The 22678-nt window shown below is 44.6% G+C and overlaps 1 protein-coding gene across 1 annotated transcript in view; it reads right to left on the reverse strand.

Annotated features, from left to right (window-relative positions):
• c14h5orf22 (chromosome 14 C5orf22 homolog) overlaps positions 1-22585 on the reverse strand; it is a 48300-nt gene extending 25715 nt beyond the window's left edge. Inside the window, exons 1-4 of the mRNA XM_056293149.1 lie at positions 22401-22585; positions 17264-17409; positions 1002-1151; positions 720-853 (exon numbers count right to left, since the gene is read on the reverse strand). Of these exons, the coding sequence (XP_056149124.1) occupies positions 720-853; positions 1002-1151; positions 17264-17409; positions 22401-22469 (499 nt within the window). The 5' untranslated portion in view covers positions 22470-22585. The remainder of the gene's footprint in view (positions 1-719; positions 854-1001; positions 1152-17263; positions 17410-22400) is intronic.
• Positions 22586-22678: the final 93 nt, after the last annotated feature.

Raw genomic sequence — 22678 nt, forward strand, 5'->3', positions numbered from 1 at the left:
TTTTTTGAATCCTCCCCCCCTTTTTGTCTCCCCAATCATACCCAGCCAATTACCCCACTCTTCCAAGCCGTCCCGGTCGCTGCTCCACCCCCTCTGCCAAGCCGGGGAGGGCTGCAGACTACCATGTCTCCTCCCATACATGTGCAGTCACCAGCCACTTCTTTTCACCTGACAGTGAGGAGTTTCACCAGGGGGACGTACCACGTGGGAGGCTCACACTATTCCCCCCAGTTCCCCCTCCCCCCTGAACAGGCGCCCCGACCAACCAGAGGAGGCGCTAGTGCAGCGACTAGGACACATACCCACATCCGGCTTCCCACCTCCAGACACGGCCAATTGTGTCTGTAGGGATGCCCGACCAAGCTGGAGGCAACACGGGGATTCAAACCAGCGATCCCCATATTGGTAGGCAATGGAATAGACCGCTACGCTACCTGGACACCCTGAATCTTTTAAAATCTTATTGATTTTAACCCACGTTAGCCATGAAGGGGAGATGTAGCTCAAGAGGGGAAATGCTAGAGTAAAATTGTTAAACCTTAACTCGGGTGTAGCTGGAAAAGGGTAACAGAACTCAATACTAGCAAGGCGCTCCAAATATTCTACAAAAATCTAAAAGGCTTGCAGTTACGTATTTAAACATTTCTATATCTTTTACAAACTTTGCATAACACCTCCTTTATCTCATACTTCACACGTTGTCTGGTCCACATACCGACCTGCATATGTCCGATTGCAAGGTTTAACCGGATCAACTTTGACAACATTCAGTGTAAGAGGTTTGGCTTTTTGCAGCTGGTTCTCAGGGACATACAGGCCATCACTGAGGAAGTAGTCATCGGCACTGGTCACCCTGAAGACATGCAGAGGTAGAGGGAGACAAAGTTCAAGCAAGCCAGAGGCATAAAGATGAAAAACCAGTGACAGAAAAATAAAGAAAATAAAACACTGAAAACATCAATCTCCCCATGTGCATGTTCATCTGTTCCTGTGTGTAATACCTGATGGTGGTGGTGGATGAGTCTCTCCCCACTATCATGCTATGCTCTCCTTCTCTGATCTGCTGAGCCCAGTATGGGTGCAGCCAGGCCACAAAAGAAACATGGCCAGCATACACCATCGGCATGATCCAGTTCTCTATGCTCAGCTCACTGGAACCACAGACAATATAGTGTGCCGGTTAATATGACAAGGCCAAGAACCTATAATGTTTTTTTCATCTTATAATAATGTTTAGAATAATAATTATTGTGCATGACCTTAACCTAGTATAAAGCCTGGGAAATGAATTAATGCCTACTACTATTTATTCTTTTGCCTTGAACAATGCAATGTAAAATGTCTCTCCATAATAGTCTGCAAGAATACACAACAAACTGAACCTCGGCTTGAAGGGTACAAGAATCAACAACCTTACAGAGTTGCACTTCTTTCAGCACAAACAAAAGAATAAAAAAATGTCCAGGGCTGAGGGAAACTGAGGGACGACAATATTCTACATGAAGGATGGAAAATAATCGTCTGATGAATCCTGGTTTCTCGTTTCACACCAATGGCAGGAATTAAATCAATACCTTTGTCATTCTACATGTCACCAGAGAAAGCTGGTGGCCATGGTGTGGGCTGTGTTCACATTGGCCCCTGTGATAAATGCATGTATCCCCTTCATGGCAGTAAGCACTTGTGTTAATGCCCCATGTCATATCTTAGATTAGATTAGATTGGTGGTCTGTAGGATGACTTTGGAGACCAAGAAGAGGAAGAGAGTGAAGGCAGAGCCAAAGATCTAATGGTGGAAGTTGAAGAAGGAAGACTGTTGTGTGGAGTTCAGGCAGGAGTTAAGACAGACACTGGGTGGTAGTGAAGAGTTGCCGGATGGCTGGGCAACCACTGCAGCAATAGTGAGGGGGACAGCTAGGAAGGTACTTGGTGTGTCATCAGGACAGAGGAAGGAAGACAAGGAGATTTGGTGGTGGAATGAGGAAGTACAGCAAAGTATACAGAGGAAGAGGTTGGCAAAGAAGAAGTGGGATAGTCAGAGAGATGAAGAACATAGACAGGAGTACAAGGAGATGCAGCGTAAAGCAAAGAGAGAGGTGGCAAAGGTAAAGGCAAAGGCGTATGGTGAGTTGTTTGACAGGTTAGACACTAAGAAAGAAGAAAAGGACTTGTACCGATTGGCTAGACAGAGGGACCGAGCTGGGAAGGATGTGCAGCAGGTTAGGGTGATCAAGGATAGAGATGGAAATGTGCTGACAAGCGAGGGGAGTGTGCTGAGAAGGTGGAAGGAATACTTTGAGGGGCTGATGAATGAAGAAAATGAGTGAGAAGGTTGGATGATGTGGGGATAGTGAATCAGGAAGTGCGGTGGAACAGCAAGGAGGAAGTGAGGGCAGCTATGAAGAGGATGAAGAGTTCCAAAAACGTGCTTTTGGATTTACCGAATCTATTAATTTATTCTATTTAATCAGGACTCACCTCTTCAGACTTCATCTGTGATTTATGTGATTTATGATGTTTGTTTTTCTTCCCCTTTTGTATCTGTCTAAGTCAGAGAGTACTGCTGGCATCATGTGTGGTTGCCGCTTCTCCCTCTCATAGCCCCCCTTCCCATCCACCCCTGTATTATGTTTATCTGTTGTCTTGTTTCACCCCGTTTATTGTAAAGTGACTTTGAGTGTTAGAAAAGCGAAACATAAGTTTAATGTATTATCATTATTAAGAGTGGAAAGGCAGTTGGTCCTGATGACATACCTGTGGAGGCATGAAGATGTTTAGGAGAGAGATGGCAGTGGCGTTTTTAACTATATTTAGCACAAAAAGTAAGGAAATGTGTGTTTGGTAGATTATTTCTTTGTTGTAACAATGCTTCTTGGCAATAAATCTTATACCGTTGGAAAGCCTGTTTATTTCCCTTTTAAATGGGGACACATTTGTAAGGAACATGCATTTGTGGGATGAGCAGCAGAGCTGAGTATGTGGGTTGCGCCCATGAAAAATTTGCCAAATCTTCTCTGCCAATGCCAAACAGCTTATTTTGCTGTTGCTATTGACTCTTGTTTTGAGCTTCTGGTACCCCAGGTGCTGACAATCAGCTGCCTGATATAAGATTTATTGCCAAGAAGCATTGTTACAATAAAGAAATAATCTACCAAGTACACATTTCCTTACTTTTTGTGCTAAGTTTAGATTCTTGGAAAGTGAGAGGATACCTGAGGAGTGGAGAAATAGTATACAGGTACCGATTTTCAAGAACAAGGGTGATGTGAAGAACTGTAGCAACTAGAGGTATAGCAAGAGGTAAGTTACAGAGGTACCTCTTACAGAGGTAAGCTGATCAGCCACATAATGAAGACATGGGAAAGAGTAATAGAAGCTAGGTTAAGAGGAGAGGTGATGATTAGCAAGCAGCAGTATGGATCTATGCCACAAAAGAGCCCCACAGATATAATTTTTGCTTTGAGAATGTTGATGGAGAAGTATAGAGAAGGCCAGAAGGAGTTGCATTGTGTCTTTGTGGATTTAGAGAAAGCATACGACAGGGTGCCGAGAGAGGAGTTGTGGTATTGTATGAGGAAGTCAGGAGTTGCAGGGAAGTATGTAGGGGTGGTGCAGGATATGTATGAGGGAAGTGTGACAGTGGTGAGGTGTGCAGTTGGAATGACAGATGGGTTCAAGTTGGAAATGGGATTAGATCAAGGATCGGCTCTGAGCCATTTCTTGTTTGCAATGGTGATGGACAGGTTGACAGACGAGATCAGGCAGGAGTCTCCATGGACTGGTGGAATGGTAAGGTTGCGAGGAGTAGAGGTGACAAAGGTGTATGAGTTTAAATAATTGGGGTCAACTATCCAAAGTAATGGGGAGTGCAGAAGAGAGGTGAAGAAGAGAGTGCAGGCAGGGTGGAGTGGGTTGAGAAGAGTGTCAGGAGTGATTTGTGACAGAAGGGTACCAGCAAGAGTTAAAGGGAAGGTTTACAAGATGGTTGTGAGACCAGCTATGTTGTATGGTTTGGAGACAGTGGTACTGATGAAAAGACAGGAGGTGGAGCTGGAGGTGGCAGAGTTGAAGATGTTAAGATTTTCATTGGGAGTGATGAAGAAGGACAGGATTAGGAACGAGTATATTAGAGGGACGGCTCAGGTTGGACGGTTTGGAGACAAAGCAAGAGAGACAAGATTGAGATGGCTTGGACATGTGTGGAGGAGAGATTCTGGGTATATTGGGAGACGGATGCTGAATATGGAACTGCCAGGGAAGAGGAGAAGAGGAAGGCCAACGAGGAGGTTTATGGATGTGGTGAGAGAGGACATGCAAGTAGCTGGTGTGCCAGAGGAAGATGCTGAGGACAGGAAACGAATGATCCACTGTGGCAACCCCTAAAGGGAGCAGCCGGAAGTAGTAGTAGTAGCAGTAGTAGTAGCAGCAGTAGTAGTAGTAGCAGTACTAGTAGTAGTAGCAGCAGTAGCAAAAGTAGTAGCAGTAGTAGTAGCAGTAGCAAAAGTAGTAGCAGTAGTAGTAGCAGTAGTAGTAATAGCAGTAGCAATAGTAGTAGCAGTAGTGGTAGCAGTAGCAGTAGTAGTAGCAGTAGCAGTAGTAATAGTAGTAGTAGCAGTAGCAATAGTAGTAGCGGTAGTAGTAGCAGTAGCAGTAGTAGTAGTAGTAGTAGCAGTAGCAGAAGTAGTAGCAGCAGTAGTAGCAGTAGCGTAGCAGTAGCAGTAGTAGTAGCAGTATTAGTAGGGGCAGTAGCAATAGTAGTAGCAGTAGTAGTAGCAGTAGTAGTAGTAGTAGTAGCAATAGTAGTAGCAGTAGTCATATGTATTTTAGATTAATAGAGTTACCTAGTTATCCAACTGAACATCTGTGTGATAAGTTTAAAATAGGTATTCAAGCCAGAATAGAGATTGACTACCCAGATTCCCCATCTTTTTTGGAAATCATTTTCAAGGACTTTTTAAGGACATTTACCATGACTTTTGAGTATGAAAATAATGCAAATCCGATGCTATAGTCTTCACCGTCAACAGATCTCAACCCAACTGAAAACTGATGGAAGCTTTTTGACCGACATGTCAGAATGTGCTCTCTTCCACCATCATCAAAATGCCAAATAAGGGATTCTCTTTTGGAAGTATGGTGTTCCATCCCTCCAGCAGAGTTGCAGACTTGTAGAAGCTATGCCAAGGTGCACTGACGGGTTTTTTTTTTTTTGCAGCTCATGTTGGCCCAACACCTTACTAAGACACTATGTTGTTTTTTCTTTTAATTTGTCACCTGCCTGTACATGATACCTGTTGCTCATGAAAGGTCATGTTATTCACTATTAAAAGGAACGTTCTGAAAATTGGCTAATTTTGGTGTTTTGAATTGGTGTTTTTCAGATGCAAGTCAAGTCAAGTTTATTTATATAGCGCATTTAAAACAACCAAAGTTGAACCAAAGAGCTGCACAAGCTTAAAATACAATATAAAATAACTAACACACATGAATATAAAAATACATGTAAAAGTAAAATAAAGGAATTAAAACGTAAACAATAAAAAACAAAAGTAAAATTATATTTCCACAATAAAATCACGGTGTCTAGCTCAACTTGAATTGAATGCCAGCGAGAAGAGGTAGGTGTGTAACCAAGATTTAAAAGTCTCTGGGGTCTGAACAGATCTTATGTGTATTGGTAAGTTGTTCCAGAGATCAGGGGCAGCAACTGCAAAGGCTCTGTCACCCCTATTCTTAAGCCTGGATCTGGGAACATGTAAGAGCATCTGGTTTGCTGACCTGAGTGCTCTGACTGGTGTATGATAATATATTAGCTCAGATAAATAAGATGGTTCCAGCCCATTTTTAACGACTTGAAAACAAGTAATACAATCTTAAACTGGATCCTAAAACAGACAGGAAGCCAATGAAGGGAGGCCAGTACAGGCGTTACGTGATCGCGTCGCTTCTTTCCTGTCAGCAGGCGAGCAGCTGCATTTTGTACAAGCTGCGGGTGACGAAGCGACGACTGAGCTACACCAACATACAAAGAGTTACAATAATCTAGACGAGAGGTAATAAATACATGAATTACCCTTTCAAGATCATTTGGAGGGAGATAGGCCTTTACTTTTCCCAGAAGTTGTAATTGAAAAAAAACTTGTTTTGACTACTGAGCTTATTTGTTTGTCAAAGTTAAAAGAGCTGTCAAAAATCACCCCTAGATTCCTAACAGAAGAGTGACTGTAGGAAGCTAAAGGGCCAAGAGCACTATCATAACCATCCGGCAGATCAGGCTGTCCATATACAATAATTTCAGTCTTATTTTGATTTAATTTCAGGAAATTTAACGCCATCCATATTTTGACATCCTTTAAACAACTCAGCAAAGCCTGTATAGAATCTCTGCTGTTTGTTTTTATAGGCAGATAGATTTGCAAATCATCAGCAAAACAATGAAAAGACATATTATGTTTTTTAAAAATGGACCCCAAGGGCAGCATATACAATGAGAAGTGAATGGGGCCCAAAATGGAGCCTTGGGGGACCCCACAGTTAAGTGGAGCCGCAGCTGAAGAGAATTGGTCTATATGGACAGAAAAGCTTCTATTTGACAGGTAAGACTTGAACCATTCTAGGACAGTACCTTTAATGCCTACACATAGCTCAAGACGTGATAAAAGAATATTATGGTCAACCGTGTCAAAGGCAGCAGTCAGGTCCAAAAGCACCAGAACAGCGGAGTTCCCAGAGTCCACAGTTAAAAGAAGATAATTAAAAACTCTTAAAAGGGCTGTTTCAGCGCTGTGGCGTGATTTAAAACCAGACTGGAACTTTTCACAAATGCCATTAATTTCTAGGTGCATTTGTAATTGTACATAAACTGCTTTCTGTAAGACTTTTGAAAGAAAAGGCAGCTTAGAAATTGGCCTAAAATTAGAAAGAACAGAGGGATCAAGCTTGCTCTTTTTGATGAGGGGCTGTACTACAGCATGTTTGAAAGCAGCAGGAACACAGCCTGAGAGAAGAGAGGTGTTTATCAAATTTACAATACAAGAACCAACAGTGGTAAAAACATCTTTTAACAGTCTGGGTGGAATACTGTCAAGGGGGCAATCTGAAGGCTTCAAATGGTTAACTACCTCAGATATAAAGGAGGGGGACACGGGCTCAAACTGCTCTAAGACAGCTGGGCACATAGAATAAATAGCAGGATCTGAGGCCAAAGAGGATGGTGAGGCCCTACCAGCAGAGATCTTATCTGTAAAAACTTTAAGAAATTCTTCCCAGAGCGTGGGCGTTGGCACGATGCAAGGAGACTCACGTGGATTTATAAGAGTTAATAGTATTAAAAATAACCTGAGGCCTATGAGAATTGTTGGACACAAGGTTCGATAGAAACTGTGTTTATGCAGATTAAACGGCTCTCTGGTACTCTGATAAGCAGTCTCTTAGAATTCCTAAGGAGACATGAAGTTTGTCTTTCTTCCACTTTCTCTCAGCACGTCTACATGTGCGTCTAAGAGTGCGGGTGGTGTCATTGAGCCATGGCTCTGTCACTGGTTTAGGGCGTTTGGTTCTAACAGGAGCAACCAAGTCCAGTATGTCAGTGCAGGTAGAGTTAAAAAGAGTGGTAATGTCATCAGCACTGAGATTACAAGTCATCCACGGTGTGAAGCATAGAATCTTTAAAAGCAACAGAAAATTGAGACGCCGTCAAAGGGTTAATTGTGCGCAGGGAGCGTGCCGGGGCGCGCGATTTAACCTGAGAACAAGGCAGCGTCACAGTAAATGACACAGGCAAATGGTCCGATATACGTGTATCACATATTTCAGTGATGCATACTTAAACCAAAGGCCAACACAAGGTCCAGTGTGTGACCCTTCTCATGCATCGGACCAGTCAACAATTGAGGGAGATTAAAAGAGTCAATAAGATTCAAAAAGTCTTTCACCAGAGGTCTGTATTCACAACAGACATGGATATTAAAATCACCGACAATTAAGAAACTGTCGTAGTTCACTATAGTCCCCGCCACAAAGTCAGTGAATTCCCGAATGAAGTCCTTATTGAATTTTGGTGAACGGTAGACCACTGCGCACAGCCCGGGACAATTACACTTTATTTCAAAAAGTTGCAGCTCGAAGCTGGAGAAGCTGTCAGGCGGAGCCTGTCTGTCGGCAGTGGAGGCTGGATTTAAATACAGAAGCTAGACCTCCACCTTTGCCAGTGGTCCGAGGCGAGCTGATTGAATAAACAGTCAGGGGGAAGGAGTTCAGAAAATGGGGTGAACTCACCAGCGTGAAGCCAGGTCTCCGTCAGAAACATAAAACCCAAGTCCCGAGAGGTAAAAAAGTAATTTAGCAGGAACGTCTTATTGGCTAGCGATCCAGCATTAATGAGAGCCAGACGGACAGTACGCTCCTCTTTGTCCGACGCTGCACGATCCAGCGGGCGAAGGTTCCTGTTATCCACGCCGCCTCTGCGGGCTTGCGTCCGTCTGGGATAAGGAGCCTCCACCTGCAAGTGAAGTTGGCCCACAGCAATGCCAGGAACAACAGGCAGGAGCCATCGAACCGGAAAAAGGCGATGACCACTGCGAAGGAGGCGAGGATCATTTCCATGGGAGTACATTAGGTAAGCGTTGATTCTCACCCGAACACCACCCCGCTTTCCCCGTCTTCTAGGGCGCTTCCTACGGGGAAGGACACAAGGTGGGCGGCGCAGGTATGCCAGTATAGCCGAGAGCAATGGAGGAAGGTTTGAAAACGGATCTCCCAAATTGTGCTTTAACAGCAACTCATGGGACGCTCGGATATTGAGAAGCGCTTGGCGATCATATACGAGTAGAGCAACGACATCATGACAGCATATGCGGCAAAACAGAACAATAGCAAACAATACGCCAAACAGACCCGACAGACGGCTCGCCGCATACACTAGCGCCATCTTGCCGGAAGTAGTGACTAGTGTCAGTCCAGGATGCAACAGGATTACAATCTGAAAAAACACCTGCAGTTGGTCCCAGTCTTTTCTGTATATGTGTAGTGTCAACTACAGCCTAGCTGGGCTTCTAATCGCTGCTATAGGTTGTTTGCGTATGACGTCACGAACTACAGATGGAGGGCAGGAAGTGATTTTCTACATAGGAAGCACAATCACAAACTTTTGACATGCCTAGGTCTGGCGTCATTAATGATAAACCACATCACATTACATTACATTCCAGTCATTTAGCCGACGCTTTTATCCAAAGCAACTTACAATAAGTGCATCATTTAACGTAGGAGATCAGGAGAACTATTAGTCATCAGAGGTCATAAGTGCATCTAAACAAGCATCTACGAGCAAAACCAGTGCTAAAGTAAAAGCGGAAGAAAGAGGTTTTTTTATTTATGTTTTTATTTATTTTTTAAATGAGTGAATACAATAAGCGCTAAGAACAAGTAACAGGGTAGTAGTTCTTGAAGAGGTGAGTTTTCAACCTGCGCTAAAAGATGGGCAGCGACTCCGCTGTCCTGACATCAGTGGGGAGTTCATTCCACCACTGTGGGGCCAGGACAGAAAAGAGCCGTGACCGGGTCGATCGACAGCAGGCGCCTCTGAGCGACGGGGCAACCAGGCGACCCGAGGCAGCAGAGCGAAGTGGTCGGGCGGGGGTGTAGGGCTTGACCATGGTCTGGAGATAGGAAGGGGCTGTTCCTTTCACTGCCCTGTAGGCTAGCACAGAGTCTTAAACTGGATGCGAGCAGCTACTGGGAGCCAGTGTAGGGACATGGGAAGGGGAGTTTTGTGGGAGAACTTAGGGTGGTTGTACACCAGACGAGCTGCAGCTTTCTGAACAAGCTCCAGAGGTCTGATGGCCGACGCCGGGGTGCCAGCAAGGAGGGAGTTGCCGTAGTCCAGCCGGGAGATGACCAGAAGCAGAAGGAGTTTTTATTGAGTACCAAAAGTTGTTGTTCATTAGGGAGAAGAAATGCAAGAAATTGAGTACAACCCCGCCCGCCGCTGATCGGCCATTCTGTTACTCATGCTGCGCATTCAGCATTGCTGGCCACAGCAAAGCAGAAACATTTCGAACGGCAGGATGTGGAAATTGGAGGAAGGCATTGGAAAAATTCGGTGACCATCAAAAATGCAATGCACACATTTCTGCAGCTACGAAGCTGACCGCTTAAATGAATTCATTCAAAACTGGCAGCGCTGCTTCCCAAATCAGTACAGCAGATAGCAAGCAAGTGGATGAACCTGAAAGAAGTGTGCGAGTCTTTGCTGTTGTGTTGTCGCGCCGCTATCGGTCTCCGCGGCCATGATGACGCAGAGGGCTCCTCCAGTCGGGGGAATGTTTTAGAGCTGATGGAACTAAGAGCGAGTGACTGTCCTCTCATCCAGCGTTTTTTTTTTTTCAAAAACCGGGAGAGGTTCTACAATTATCCATCAAAAGTGATCAAAAGTGACGTCACACGTTTGCGAGATGCGGGCATGTTTGCCGTGATGGCAGAAGAAACAGGACGTCAGCCGACATGAGCAGGTGGCAGTAGTACTGAGGTATGTCGACGGTGGCTTTGCAGTGCATGAATCGTTTGTCGGTTTCTACCGCACAGACACGACAGACGGTGAAACATTGGCATTGCTCTTGAAAAACACATTGGAGAGCTTTGGTCTCGATTTAGACGATGTGAGGGCCCGGTGCTGTGGTGGAGCGGCAGACATGCGAGGGGCTTACAACGGTGTTGCATCACGTATTCAGAAGGATCCCCTCTTGCCATGTACATCCACTGTCAAGCGCATATTCTAAACCTCTGTGTTGTTGATGTGTGTCGCAGTGTTCCGGCAGTCAGGCACATGTTGTGTCTTCACTCCACACCTTTATCGAAGGGTCACCTAAACGTCATGCCGTTTTGGAGTCCAGGCATTGGGGCGGATTTTTTGGCCAAGCTAAACGTTGAAATCTCTCAGTGACACCAGAGGGAACTGCCGTGCCGAAGCACTCAGAGGGATTCTAGATCATTTTGAGGCAACTGTGGACACCTTGAATGACATTTCGGAGAATGACGTGCGCGTGGGTGGCCAAACAAAGACTGATGACAGCAATCACAAGCTTCCACTTTTTCTTCCCATGCCTGTTGATGCGGCGAGTTCTCAACGCAATGCAATGTGCTCTCAAAAGCACTGCAGTCCCCAGCCTCAACTCTGCAACTGTTCAGGACCTGGCGTCTTCCACAGTTGAAACGGTGCAGGCCATGAGAACCAACGATTTGTTTATTTTTTCGCAGTTGTAGCAGCGCACAAGCGAGCTGTGTGCTCAACACGGCTACCGAGACCGACAGCAGCCATGGAAGAGGTCAGCCAACACAACGCCCGCGGAACAGGACGAAACCGGACGGGAGCATTACAAAGAAATGCACAAGCACAACGAAGTCTTGGACAAGACAACAAGTGAAATCAATGAGCGATTCACGGAGAACGACATGGACGCTCTGAATGCCATGAAAAGCTTCCTGGCCCCCGGTTCTGCTCAAACGGAAATGGGTCATTTGGATTTCATTTGCCGTCGGTATAATTTCTGTGAAGAGGGACTGAAGAGTGAGCTGTCACTGTTTAATGACATGTGTAAGCGCAGTCACAGCTCTGCGACCAGTTTTGACCTGCGACTGGCATTGTTCAAGGAGACAAACCTGGCAGACGGTTTGATTAACGTGGACAAACTCTTCAAACTGCTTCTGACGGTGCCCTTGAGCAGCGCCTCATGTGAGAGAAGCTTTTCTTGCCTTCGTCGGCTCAAGGCGTACATGAGAAATATAATGACACAAGAGCAGAGCTCAACATCGAGCGGGACATCCCCATCGATTTGGACACAGTCATCAACCAACTCGATGTGAGCAGCAGTTCCAGCAGGCGGCGTTTATCTCTTCACTAAGGTGAGAAAAATGTGTTATATTGTTTATTGGGCTTATTGGGTTTATGTGTTTCATTCCTTTTAAGCGCCTCAGTCGATACAATGTTGCACTACTGAGCAGGCCATGCACTTGTCCGCTACTCTACCGCCACCGTGTGGCAAGAGAAAATACAGCAGGATTCTTTTGCAGACGACGTTGGTGGCTCTTAAACTGTATTTAAAGCACTTTAAGAGAGTGAAAGTGAGTGTGGTAGCCTACAAAAAAACTTGATTTAAAAAAACGATAGCTGTGATCCGCCCTTAGCCGTGTTAATGTTTGGTTTTTATCGTTGCTATTGAGTGGCAGTATTTGTGTGGTCGTCTCACTGCATGATCGTTTTGATCCCATCCTGAGGCTGAGGATCTGAAAACAACAGGACTAGTGACTCGGCAACTGGACTGATGCAGGAGCAACTTATCCAACAGAGAAGAGTGAACATTTATTTGACTGTCTAAATCGCGAGATGTCACCGACAACATCTGTACCACCAGCTCTCCGGCGCAACACATATGCTACGTTGTATGCACTGCCTCAAAAAGACTGGCTACATTGTTTGCTTTATATTGTATCACAATGGAAGAACTCGATGCAGGGGGCCATTCAAGATGTTCCAGGCTCTAAACTTTAACTCAGAACTGGGCTGTATAAGGTGTGGAACACGTTTAATGTGTGGAACACATAGACAAGTCTGTTCTTATCGTTTCTATTTCTGTCTGAAACATCGGCAACGTTTGGCAGCGTTCCAAATCTTGTGAAAAGGGACGTGTAGGCCTATGTTTTGTTTTTTTAAAGCGATCCTCGATTTGTATAATTTTGCAGCAAATTTCAAAAAACAGAACAAAATGTAAATATGTTTGAGTTTTGTCACTTATTTAAAATAAAAATGTGACATTGAAACCACACGTTTTGTTTATTGCACACTAGTTGTACCTTTTACATTCATACACTTATGTGATTAAAAGAATATTTGCCCTCCCCCAAATTTGGGACCCAAATGTCGCCCATAGGTACAACTTTAGAGTACACCACATATAGAGTGATAGCGTCCTCATCATAGTATCAAAATGTCAATTACAAAGGCAGCGGCACATTTGAGGAAGCTCAGTTACATTTTCCATGGACATGTGACAGACCTCGCTGTTAAAAGACCTTCACCAGCAGATATTACATCATCTATAGCCGAAATGTAGACATAAAATAAATTACAAAATAACTAGATGAGGGAATGTGTGCTATAAAGAGAAAGTGTGATAAAACAGGTGACTGTATGCAATTCAAAACTTCCAATATACAAGTTACACAGCCTCAAGCTGGAGATGCCCAGGAGACGAGGGAAGAAAAAAAACATCTAGGGGCATCATGTCATTACATCCTCTTGAACACTTCATTTATCCTCATCGTCCACGTGATTAGGCAGCTGTTCATCACTGAATAGCACCATGTCGCCACCTTGGACTGGCTGTCCCTGCAGAATGAACAGCAGACAGCAGCTCTAATAATTCCTCCTTCTTCCATCTTGTCCTATAGAAGTTAAACAACTTGCCCTTCTATCTTTAATTCTCATCCATCTGTGTTATGTTTACTGCACCAGCCCAACACCTGTCTGCAGTGGCGGAGTGCGAAGAAAGAAGCAAGGCCTGCACACTGAAGTGCTCCCAAAGCAAATGCATTCAGCAGCAACGTTTCCATCGAGCCGCTCTTTGAGACGTTACTGTCGAGTAAATTACTTTCACAGCATTTCAGTGTACAGTTTGTTACTCATTGGTTCTAGTTTTCCAATTTTTGTCTTGCACCTTAATAATATTTTCTGGATGTGCACATACTTGGTTCCTCTTCTGCAGTGGTTGAGTTGTCAGTCTTTGTCCTATAAAAAGTGAGCTATCATGGTCTCTGAATGTGCAAAGGATACACTAGACAAGGAAGATTTTGCTTCCTGAACACTTTTGGGTGTACTTTATGGATTTTGGGCTACTGATCACATAAATCACCTTAAAGTTTTCATATCACATATTGTTTTGTAGATATAACATATTTTTTGTGATTGCTCATCATATTCTAAGTCTACTAGTATAATGCCCACAAAGAAAGCTGTTTTGATCAGTGCAAGCCTGCCTGGGCATGGTTAGGTGCTATGCAGATGTTGTCTTAGGCAGCCTGGGCATGGGTAGGTGCTATGCAGATGTTGTTTCAGGCAGCCTGGGCATGCACTCAGGGTAGGTGCTATGCAGATGTTGTTTCAGGCAGCCTGGGCATGCACTCAGGGTAGGTGCTATGCAGATGTTGTTTCAGGCAGCCTGGGCATGCACTCAGGGTAGGTGCTATGCAGATGTTGTTTCAGGCAGCCTGGGCATGCACTCAGGGTAGGTGCTATGCAGATGTTGTTTCAGGCAGCCTGGGCATGCACTCAGGGTAGGTGCTATGCAGATGTTTTCTTGAGCAGCCTGGGCATGCACTCAGGGTAGGTGCTATGCAGATGTTTTCTTGAGCAGCCTGGGCATGCACTCAGGGTAGGTGCTATGCAGATGTTGTCTCAGGCAGCCTGGGCATGCACTCAGGGTAGGTGCTATGCAGATGTTGTCTCAGGCAGCCTGGGCATGCACTCAGGGTAGGTGCTATGCAGATGTTGTCTCAGGCAGCCTGGGCATGCACTCAGGGTAGGTGCTATGCAGATGTTGTCTCAGGCAGCCTGGGCATGCACTCAGGGTAGGTGCTATGCAGATGTTGTCTCAGGCAGCCTGGGCATGCACTCAGGGTAGGTGCTATGCAGATGTTTTCTTGAGCAGCCTGGGCATGCACTCAGGGTAGGTGCTATGCAGATGTTTTCTTGAGCAGCCTGGGCATGCACTCAGGGTAGGTGCTATGCAGATGTTTTCTTGAGCAGCCTGGGCATGCTGAGTCTGGTTAGATGCTGGCAGACAGGCTATAAAAGCTGCTCACAAGTACACATGTTGTTTGGACGCATGTTGATGCACATGTTCTTAAGGCAGTAGCATCGTGAGTATACTTAACAGGATTTATTGTCTGCAGGAAGAGTTAACATAGCAGAAATGTTGTTTCAGGTGGGATGCCAGGTGGGTGTGAGTGTGGTGGGTTTGTGGGGAGGGTGGCTGGACAGTGGGGGAGGGGGGTTGTAGGTGTGCATCCATTGTTTGATTGGTTTGTGTTTGAGAATGTAAACTTTGTTTAGAAAAAAAAATAGTAATGGACATATGTATAGTGCCTCATTTCTTTTTCAAATGAAGCGACTTTTCATTCTCCAGCACAGCTTTTGCCCTGACAGTTCTACCTGTGTAGTTCCCATGCTGTTGAATTTCAATCAATAATCTTGTTCAAACATTTCCAAACATTATTCTGAATTGCTGAGTTTTGGAACCAAATGTGTTGATGAATGACAGATGGAGAGACTCAATGTTGGTTCATCTTTTAATGTCCTATACTTTTTACAACATAAACAAGTGTACCTAATAACCAAACTAACATAGTAATAAGCCCCGCCCACTTAGTTTTTAGTTCATTCATAAAAGCTGTGCCTTGTTATTTCATTACGGTGGTGTGTTCAAGTGTAGTTATGTTCAAGCATAATTTTATAATTTTTTAAAATTTATTGAGTGGATGGATAGAATACCCTCTTTGATGACTTCATACCTGACTCATTGTATCGTGCAGGATTGCTCCAGTGGTTTTATTATTATTATTATTATCATTATTATCATTATTTCAGTTCAATAACGCCAGCACCTGTACTACTACTACTTTCGGCTGCTCCCGTTAGGGGGCGCCGCAGCGGATCATCCGTTTCCATCTCTTCCTGTCCTCCGCATCTTCCTCTGTCACACCAGCCACCTTCATGTCCTCCCTCACCACATCCATAAACCTCCTCTTTGGCTTTCCTCTTCTCCTCTTCCCTGGCAGCTCCATATTCAGCATCCTTCTCCCAGTATACCCAGAATCTCTCCTCCACACGTCCAAACCATCTCAATCTTGTCTCTCTTGCTTTGTCTCCAAACCGTCCAACCTGAGCTGTCCCTCTAATATACTCGTTCCTAATCCTGTCCTTCTTCATCACTCCCAGTGAAAATCTTATCATCTTCACCTCTGCCACCTCCACCTCCACCTCCTGTCTTTTCATCAGTGCCACTGTTTCCAAACCATATAACATAGCTGGTCTCACTACCATCTTGTAAACCTTCCCTTTAACTCTTGCTGGAACCCTGCTGTCACACATCACTCCTGACACTCTTCTCCACCCACTCCACCCTGCCTGCACTCTCTTCTTCACCTCTCTTCTGCACTCCCCATTACTCTGAACAGTTGACCCCACGTATTTAAACTCATAGGTTTTTGTCGGGGAATTTGCCAATTTTATATGAATCTCTAGGATTTGAGATGAAGGTCATTCAAAATGAGGTGTCATTCAAAAGATAAACAGTCACAATCTTCAGGACTGACATTTTAATCTGCGTATTTCATGCAAGAGCAGAATATTAAAACAACACTGAAAAACAAGGAGTGGAATAGAACCATAATTTGCAGTAAATAAATGCAAATGAGCAATGTGTGTTTTTTTGTAATCCTTTTTAACCCAGATACTATTATTGTTCAAGTATCTCGGGGTCTTGTTCACGAATGAGGGTAGGATGGAGCGGGAGATTGACAGGCGGATTAGTGCAGCATCAGCAGTAATTTGGACGTTGTACCAGACCGTTGTGGTGAAGACGGAGCTGAGCCAGAAGGCAAAGCTCTCAATTTACCAGTCAGTCTTCATTCCAACCCTCACCTATGGTCATGAGCTTTGGGTAGTGACCGAAAGGGTGAGATCGCAGATACAAGCGGCTGAAATGAGTTTCCTCCGTAGGGTGTCTGGGCTCAGCCTTAGAGATAGGGTGAGGAGCTCGGACATACGGAGGGAACTTCGAGTACAGCCGCTGCTCCTTCGCATCGAAAGCAACCAGTTGAGATGGTTCGGGCATCTGATCAGGATGCCTCCTGGGCGCCTTCCTTTGGAGGTTTACCGGGCACGGCCAACTGGGAGGAGACCCTGGGGTAGACCCAGAACATGCTGGAGGGACTACATGTCCAATCTGGCCTGGGAATGCCTTGGGATCCCCCAGGAGGAGCTGGAGGGCGTTGCTGGGAAGAGGGACATCTGGAGTGCCCTACATAGCTTGCTGATACCGCGACTCGACCCCGGAGAAGCGGCTGAAGATGAGATGAGATGAGACTATTATTGTTCTAGGATTTAGCCACAGATGTTGTATACCAACTATCCCATCCTTTGGCACCGGAATGCCAGTGTCTAGCTGAGTCTAGCTGTGTTGTAATGTAGGTTTCAAACTACACATACCTCAGCAATTTGTCCTTTTCAAAGACGATGTCAGCAGACATGTTGACAGGAATAAGCAGATCTGGGTGAGAGTCAAAATGGATCATCTTAATGTTCTGAAGTGGGAGGTGTCTTGATGCTATGGCACGATAGATATGGCACACCACCTAATGGATAAGCAACAACACAGTTACACAGGTCATACATTGTCCTTGGTAGTGTTGGAAAAGCACCTTTTGGCAGACAAACAGTTTGATGTAGTGTTTAAACAATGAGAAAACTGCTTATACTGTTTTTACTGCTTATACTGCTCACACTGCTTATACTGCTCATACTGCTTGTACTGCTTATAATGCTCATACTGCTTATATTGCTCATACTGCTTATAGTGCTTATACTGCTTATACTGCTCACACTGCTTGTAATGCTCATACAGCTTATACTGCTCACACTGCTTATACTGCTTATACTGCTCATACTAGTTATACTGCTCAAACTGCTTATATTGCTCATACTGCTTATACTGTTTTTTCTGCTTATACTGCTCACACTGCTCACACTGCTTATACTGCTCACACTGCTTATACTGCTTACACTGCTTAAACTGCTCATACTGCTCACACTGCTTATATTGCTCAGTTTTTACTGCTTATACTGCTCATACTGCTCACACTGCTTATATTGCTCAGTTTTTACTGCTTATACTGCTCATACTGCTCACACTGCTTATATTGCTCATACTGCTTATACTGTTTTTACTGCTTATACTGCTCATATTGCTTATACTGCTCACACTGCTAATATTGCTCATACTGCTTATACTGCTCACACTGTTTTTACTGCTTATACTACTCACACTGCTTATATTGCTCACACTGTTTTTACTGCTTATACTGCTCACACTGCTTATATTGCTCACACTGCTTATACTGTTTTTACTGCTCATACTGCTCACACTGCTTATACTGCTCATACTGCTCACACTGCTCATACTGCATATACTGCTAATACTGCTCATACTGCTCATAATGTTCATACTGCTCATACTGCTTATACTGCTCACACTGCTTATACTGCTCATACTGCTTATATTGCTCATACTGCTTATAGTGCTTATACTGCTTATACTGCTCATACTGCTCACACTGCTTGTAATGCTCATACAGCTTATACTGCTCACACTGCTTATACTGCTTATACTGCTCATACTAGTTATACTGCTCAAACTGCTTATATTGCTCATACTGCTTATACTGTTTTTTCTGCTTATACTGCTCACACTGCTCACACTGCTTATACTGCTTATACTGCTCACACTGCTTATACTGCTTACACTGCTTAAACTGCTCATACTGCTCACACTGCTTATATTGCTCAGTTTTTACTGCTTATACTGCTCATACTGCTCACACTGCTTATATTGCTCAGTTTTTACTGCTTATACTGCTCATACTGCTCACACTGCTTATATTGCTCATACTGCTTATACTGTTTTTACTGCTTATACTGCTCATATTGCTTATACTGCTCACACTGCTAATATTGCTCATACTGCTTATACTGCTCACACTGTTTTTACTGCTTATACTACTCACACTGCTTATATTGCTCACACTGTTTTTACTGCTTATACTGCTCACACTGCTTATATTGCTCACACTGCTTATACTGTTTTTACTGCTCATACTGCTCACACTGCTTATACTGCTCATACTGCTCACACTGCTCATACTGCATATACTGCTAATACTGCTCATACTGCTCATAATGTTCATACTGCTCATACTGCTTATACTGCTCACACTGCTTATACTGCTCATACTGCTTATACTGCTTATACTGCTCACACTGCTTATATTGCTCATACTGCTTATACTGTTTTTACTGCTTATACTGCTCACACTGCTTATATTGCTCATACTGCTTATACTGTTTTTACTGCTTATACTGCTCATACTGCTCACACTGCTTATATTGCTCATACTAATTGTACTGCTTATAATGCTCATACTGCTTATATTGCTCATACTGCTTATACTGCTCACACTGCTTATACTGCTCATACTGCTTATACTGCTCATACTGCTTATACTGCTCACACTGCTTATACTGCTCATACTGCTTATACTGCTCACACCGCTTATACTGTTTTTACTGCTCATACTGCTTATACTGCTCAAACTGCCTATATTGCTCATACTGCTTATACTGTTTTACTGCTTATACTGCTCACACTGCTTAAACTACTCATACTGCTTATACTGCTCACACTGCTTATATTGCTCATACTGCTTATACTGCTCACACTGCTCATAATGTTCATACTGCTTACACTGCTTACACTGCTCATACTGCTTATATTGCTCATGGTGCTCATACTGCTCACACTGCTTATATTGCTCATACTGCTTATACTGCTCATACTGCTCATAATGTTCATACTGCTCATATTGCTCACACTGCTCATACTGCTTATACTGCTCACACTGCCCATACTGCTCATGATGTTCACACTGCTTATACTGTTTATACTGCTCATACAGTTTATACTGCTCATACTGCTTATATTGCTTATACTGCTCATACTGCTTATACTGATCATAATGTTCATACTGCTCATACTGCTTATACTGCTCGCACTGCTCATACTGCTTATACTGCTCACACTGCCCATACTGCTCATGAAGTTCACACTGCTCATACAGTTTATACTGCTCATACTGCTTATACTGCTCATACTGCTTATACTGCTCATACTGCTCATAATGTTCATTCTGCTCATACTGCTTATACGTCTTAGACTGCTCATACTGCTTATACTGCTCATACTGCTCACACTGCTTATACTGCTCATACTGCTCATAATGTTCATAATGCTTATACTGCTTATACTGCTCATACTGCTTATACAAACACATGAACCACTCAGTGGTTCATCTGTTTGTGTGCAGATGAGTGTACACTTGACTTTAAGAGGAACACTCACACTATTAATGTGCAATTCAATTGATGGTCAGCACCGCCTACTAAAGCAACAACATAAACTATGCACACCATGTTGAAAAAGAACATTCTTCTGGCTATTTCATCCTTTCCTCGGTGTTCCTACAACTACCATGTTTTTGTCCCCCATGATCAAAACGGTCAGGAGGGGATTATGGATCACCTCTCTGTTCATCCATTTGTTGATTTGTCACATGTGATTTCTCAGAAACTACTTCCTCGGTCTGGGGAAGAAAAAAAAACTTAGGGGAATTTATGTTTCTTCACACTGAGAACTGGTATTTACAAAACCAAAGCTGATCATTATTATTAGGTTTTATTTTATCTCTTATACAGTGGGTTTATGAAAAGGTAATGTAGGCCCCTAATGTTCCGCTGTTCAGTGTTCACTATCACCAGCTGGTGCACAAGCCTCATATCCCTGCAGTCTGGACATGTCGACGGTAAAAATGGGTGGTCACTGCTGATTATGAAGCATTCAGTTAGACATGCAGAAAAGTGATGATGTTACTGATATCTCCATATATTTTAGTCTATCAGTCTATTCTGTTGCCTACCAACACGGGGATCACTAGTTCGAATCCCCGCGTTACCTCCGGCTTGGTCGGGCGTCCCTACAGACACAATTGGCCGTGTCTGCGGGTGGGAAGCAAGATGTGGGTATGTGTCCTGGTCGCTGCACTAGCGCCTCCTCTGGTCACCCGGGGCACCTGTTCAGGGGGGAGGGGGAACTGGGGGGAATAGCGTGATCCTCCCACACGCTACGCCCCCTGGTGAAACTCCTCACTGTCAGGTGAAAAGAAGCGGCCGGTGACTCCACATGTATGGGAGGAGGCATGTGGTAGTCTGCAGCCCTCCCCGGATCGGTACAGTGGGTGGAGCAGCGATCGGGATGGCTTGGAAGAGTGGGGTAATTGGCCTGGTACATTGGGGAGAAAAGGGGGCAAAGTTCCAAAAAAAAAAGCAGACAAAGCTTCAGTAGAGTCCACTAAGGTCAGGATTTTGTCACTTCGGCACGTTGTCCTGTGAAATGCATTCAGCTTTACTACGCTGCTCATCACACTCGCTGTAGCTTGTTTCTTTGCTACTGGCATGTTCCTCTGTAAAGCCGACAGTCAGGAGGGACATAAAACATAACGTGTTCTGACTTCAGACACCATAAAGGCTGCAGCTTAAGCGCAGTAAGATAAGAAGGTGAGAAGATCATGACACGTCACCTTGCATCACGACACGTCACCTTGCATCACGACACGTCACCTTGCATCATGACACGTCACCTTGCATCACGACACGTCACCTTGCATCATGATGACGCACGCAGCCTGTACCCAACACAACACAAACACCACATCGGACATCAGCCAGTGTACACTGGAAACTGGGGGGCTACATGTAAAGAAACAAATGCTGAACAGAACCGTCAGTTCGCATGAACGTTCCCTCAGATGACCGCTGACGGCCCGACCTCCTCCAGCCCACACTGAGGAGTCCTTTCCAGATCTAAACGCCGACACCGAGTCCAGAGCCAAATCTGCCAGTTTTCAGTAGAAATTGCCATATGTTTTACCATTAGTCTAGCTGCTGTAGTAGCCCAGCTAGACTAATAGGAAAAACAAGGGGGGTTTGTTTGCTTTTACTGTACTGCAGAGGTTTCACAAATCTAGAAACATCTGTGGGAGGAACCCGGAGCAGCCGGAGGAAACCCACGCGGACACACAGAGGACACCCCCCTAGGCTGGACTACCCCGAGCTCGAACACAGGACCCTCTTGCTGTGAGGCGGCCTCGCTAACCACTGCGCCACCGTGCCGCAATTTGAGAAATTATAAAAAAAGTTAAAAAAATAAAAAATCATACGACACAATTTCAAAAGTCATGCAGTCAAACGCACGCAAGTGCTGTGAGTGCCAGACATCGCAGGAGTTGGCCTGTAAGCTACTGAATGAGAGTCCGTGAGGAGTGGACAACATACGTCCAGAGTGGCCTTCAAACATGGGAGACTAGTCACTAAAGTGGTTTAGGGTGGACGCAGGGCGGTCTGAAGGCGTGTCTCGTGTAACATTAACTAGTTATTTCAAGCTGCCGCCGTGTGCCAGGGAAACCATGCAGGCAGGTGTCTACTTACACACACCCAAACAAGGCGTGCTCACACTCACGTCATGGTGATCCTCCACGATCCAGACGGGCAGGCTGGAATAAAGCCTCTTGCACGGGGCAGACGTCATGTCGCCGACGGTTATTTCACTTGCTTTGTTACCAAATCGTGGAGGAACTACTTCGTCCTCTCGCTTTCCCCGAGTGGAACGCTACACTGACGGTCGTCTTCTTCGCGGCACTTCGCCTTCTTCTTCTTCTTCTTCTTCTTCTTCTTCTTCTTCTTCTTCTTCTTCTTCTTCTTCTTCTTTTTGATGAACCAAACTGGCGTATTATCGCC

The sequence above is a fragment of the Lampris incognitus genome, chromosome 14 (genome assembly GCF_029633865.1).
Source record: "Lampris incognitus isolate fLamInc1 chromosome 14, fLamInc1.hap2, whole genome shotgun sequence".
In the NCBI taxonomy this organism is placed as follows: Eukaryota; Metazoa; Chordata; class Actinopteri; order Lampriformes; family Lampridae; genus Lampris; species Lampris incognitus.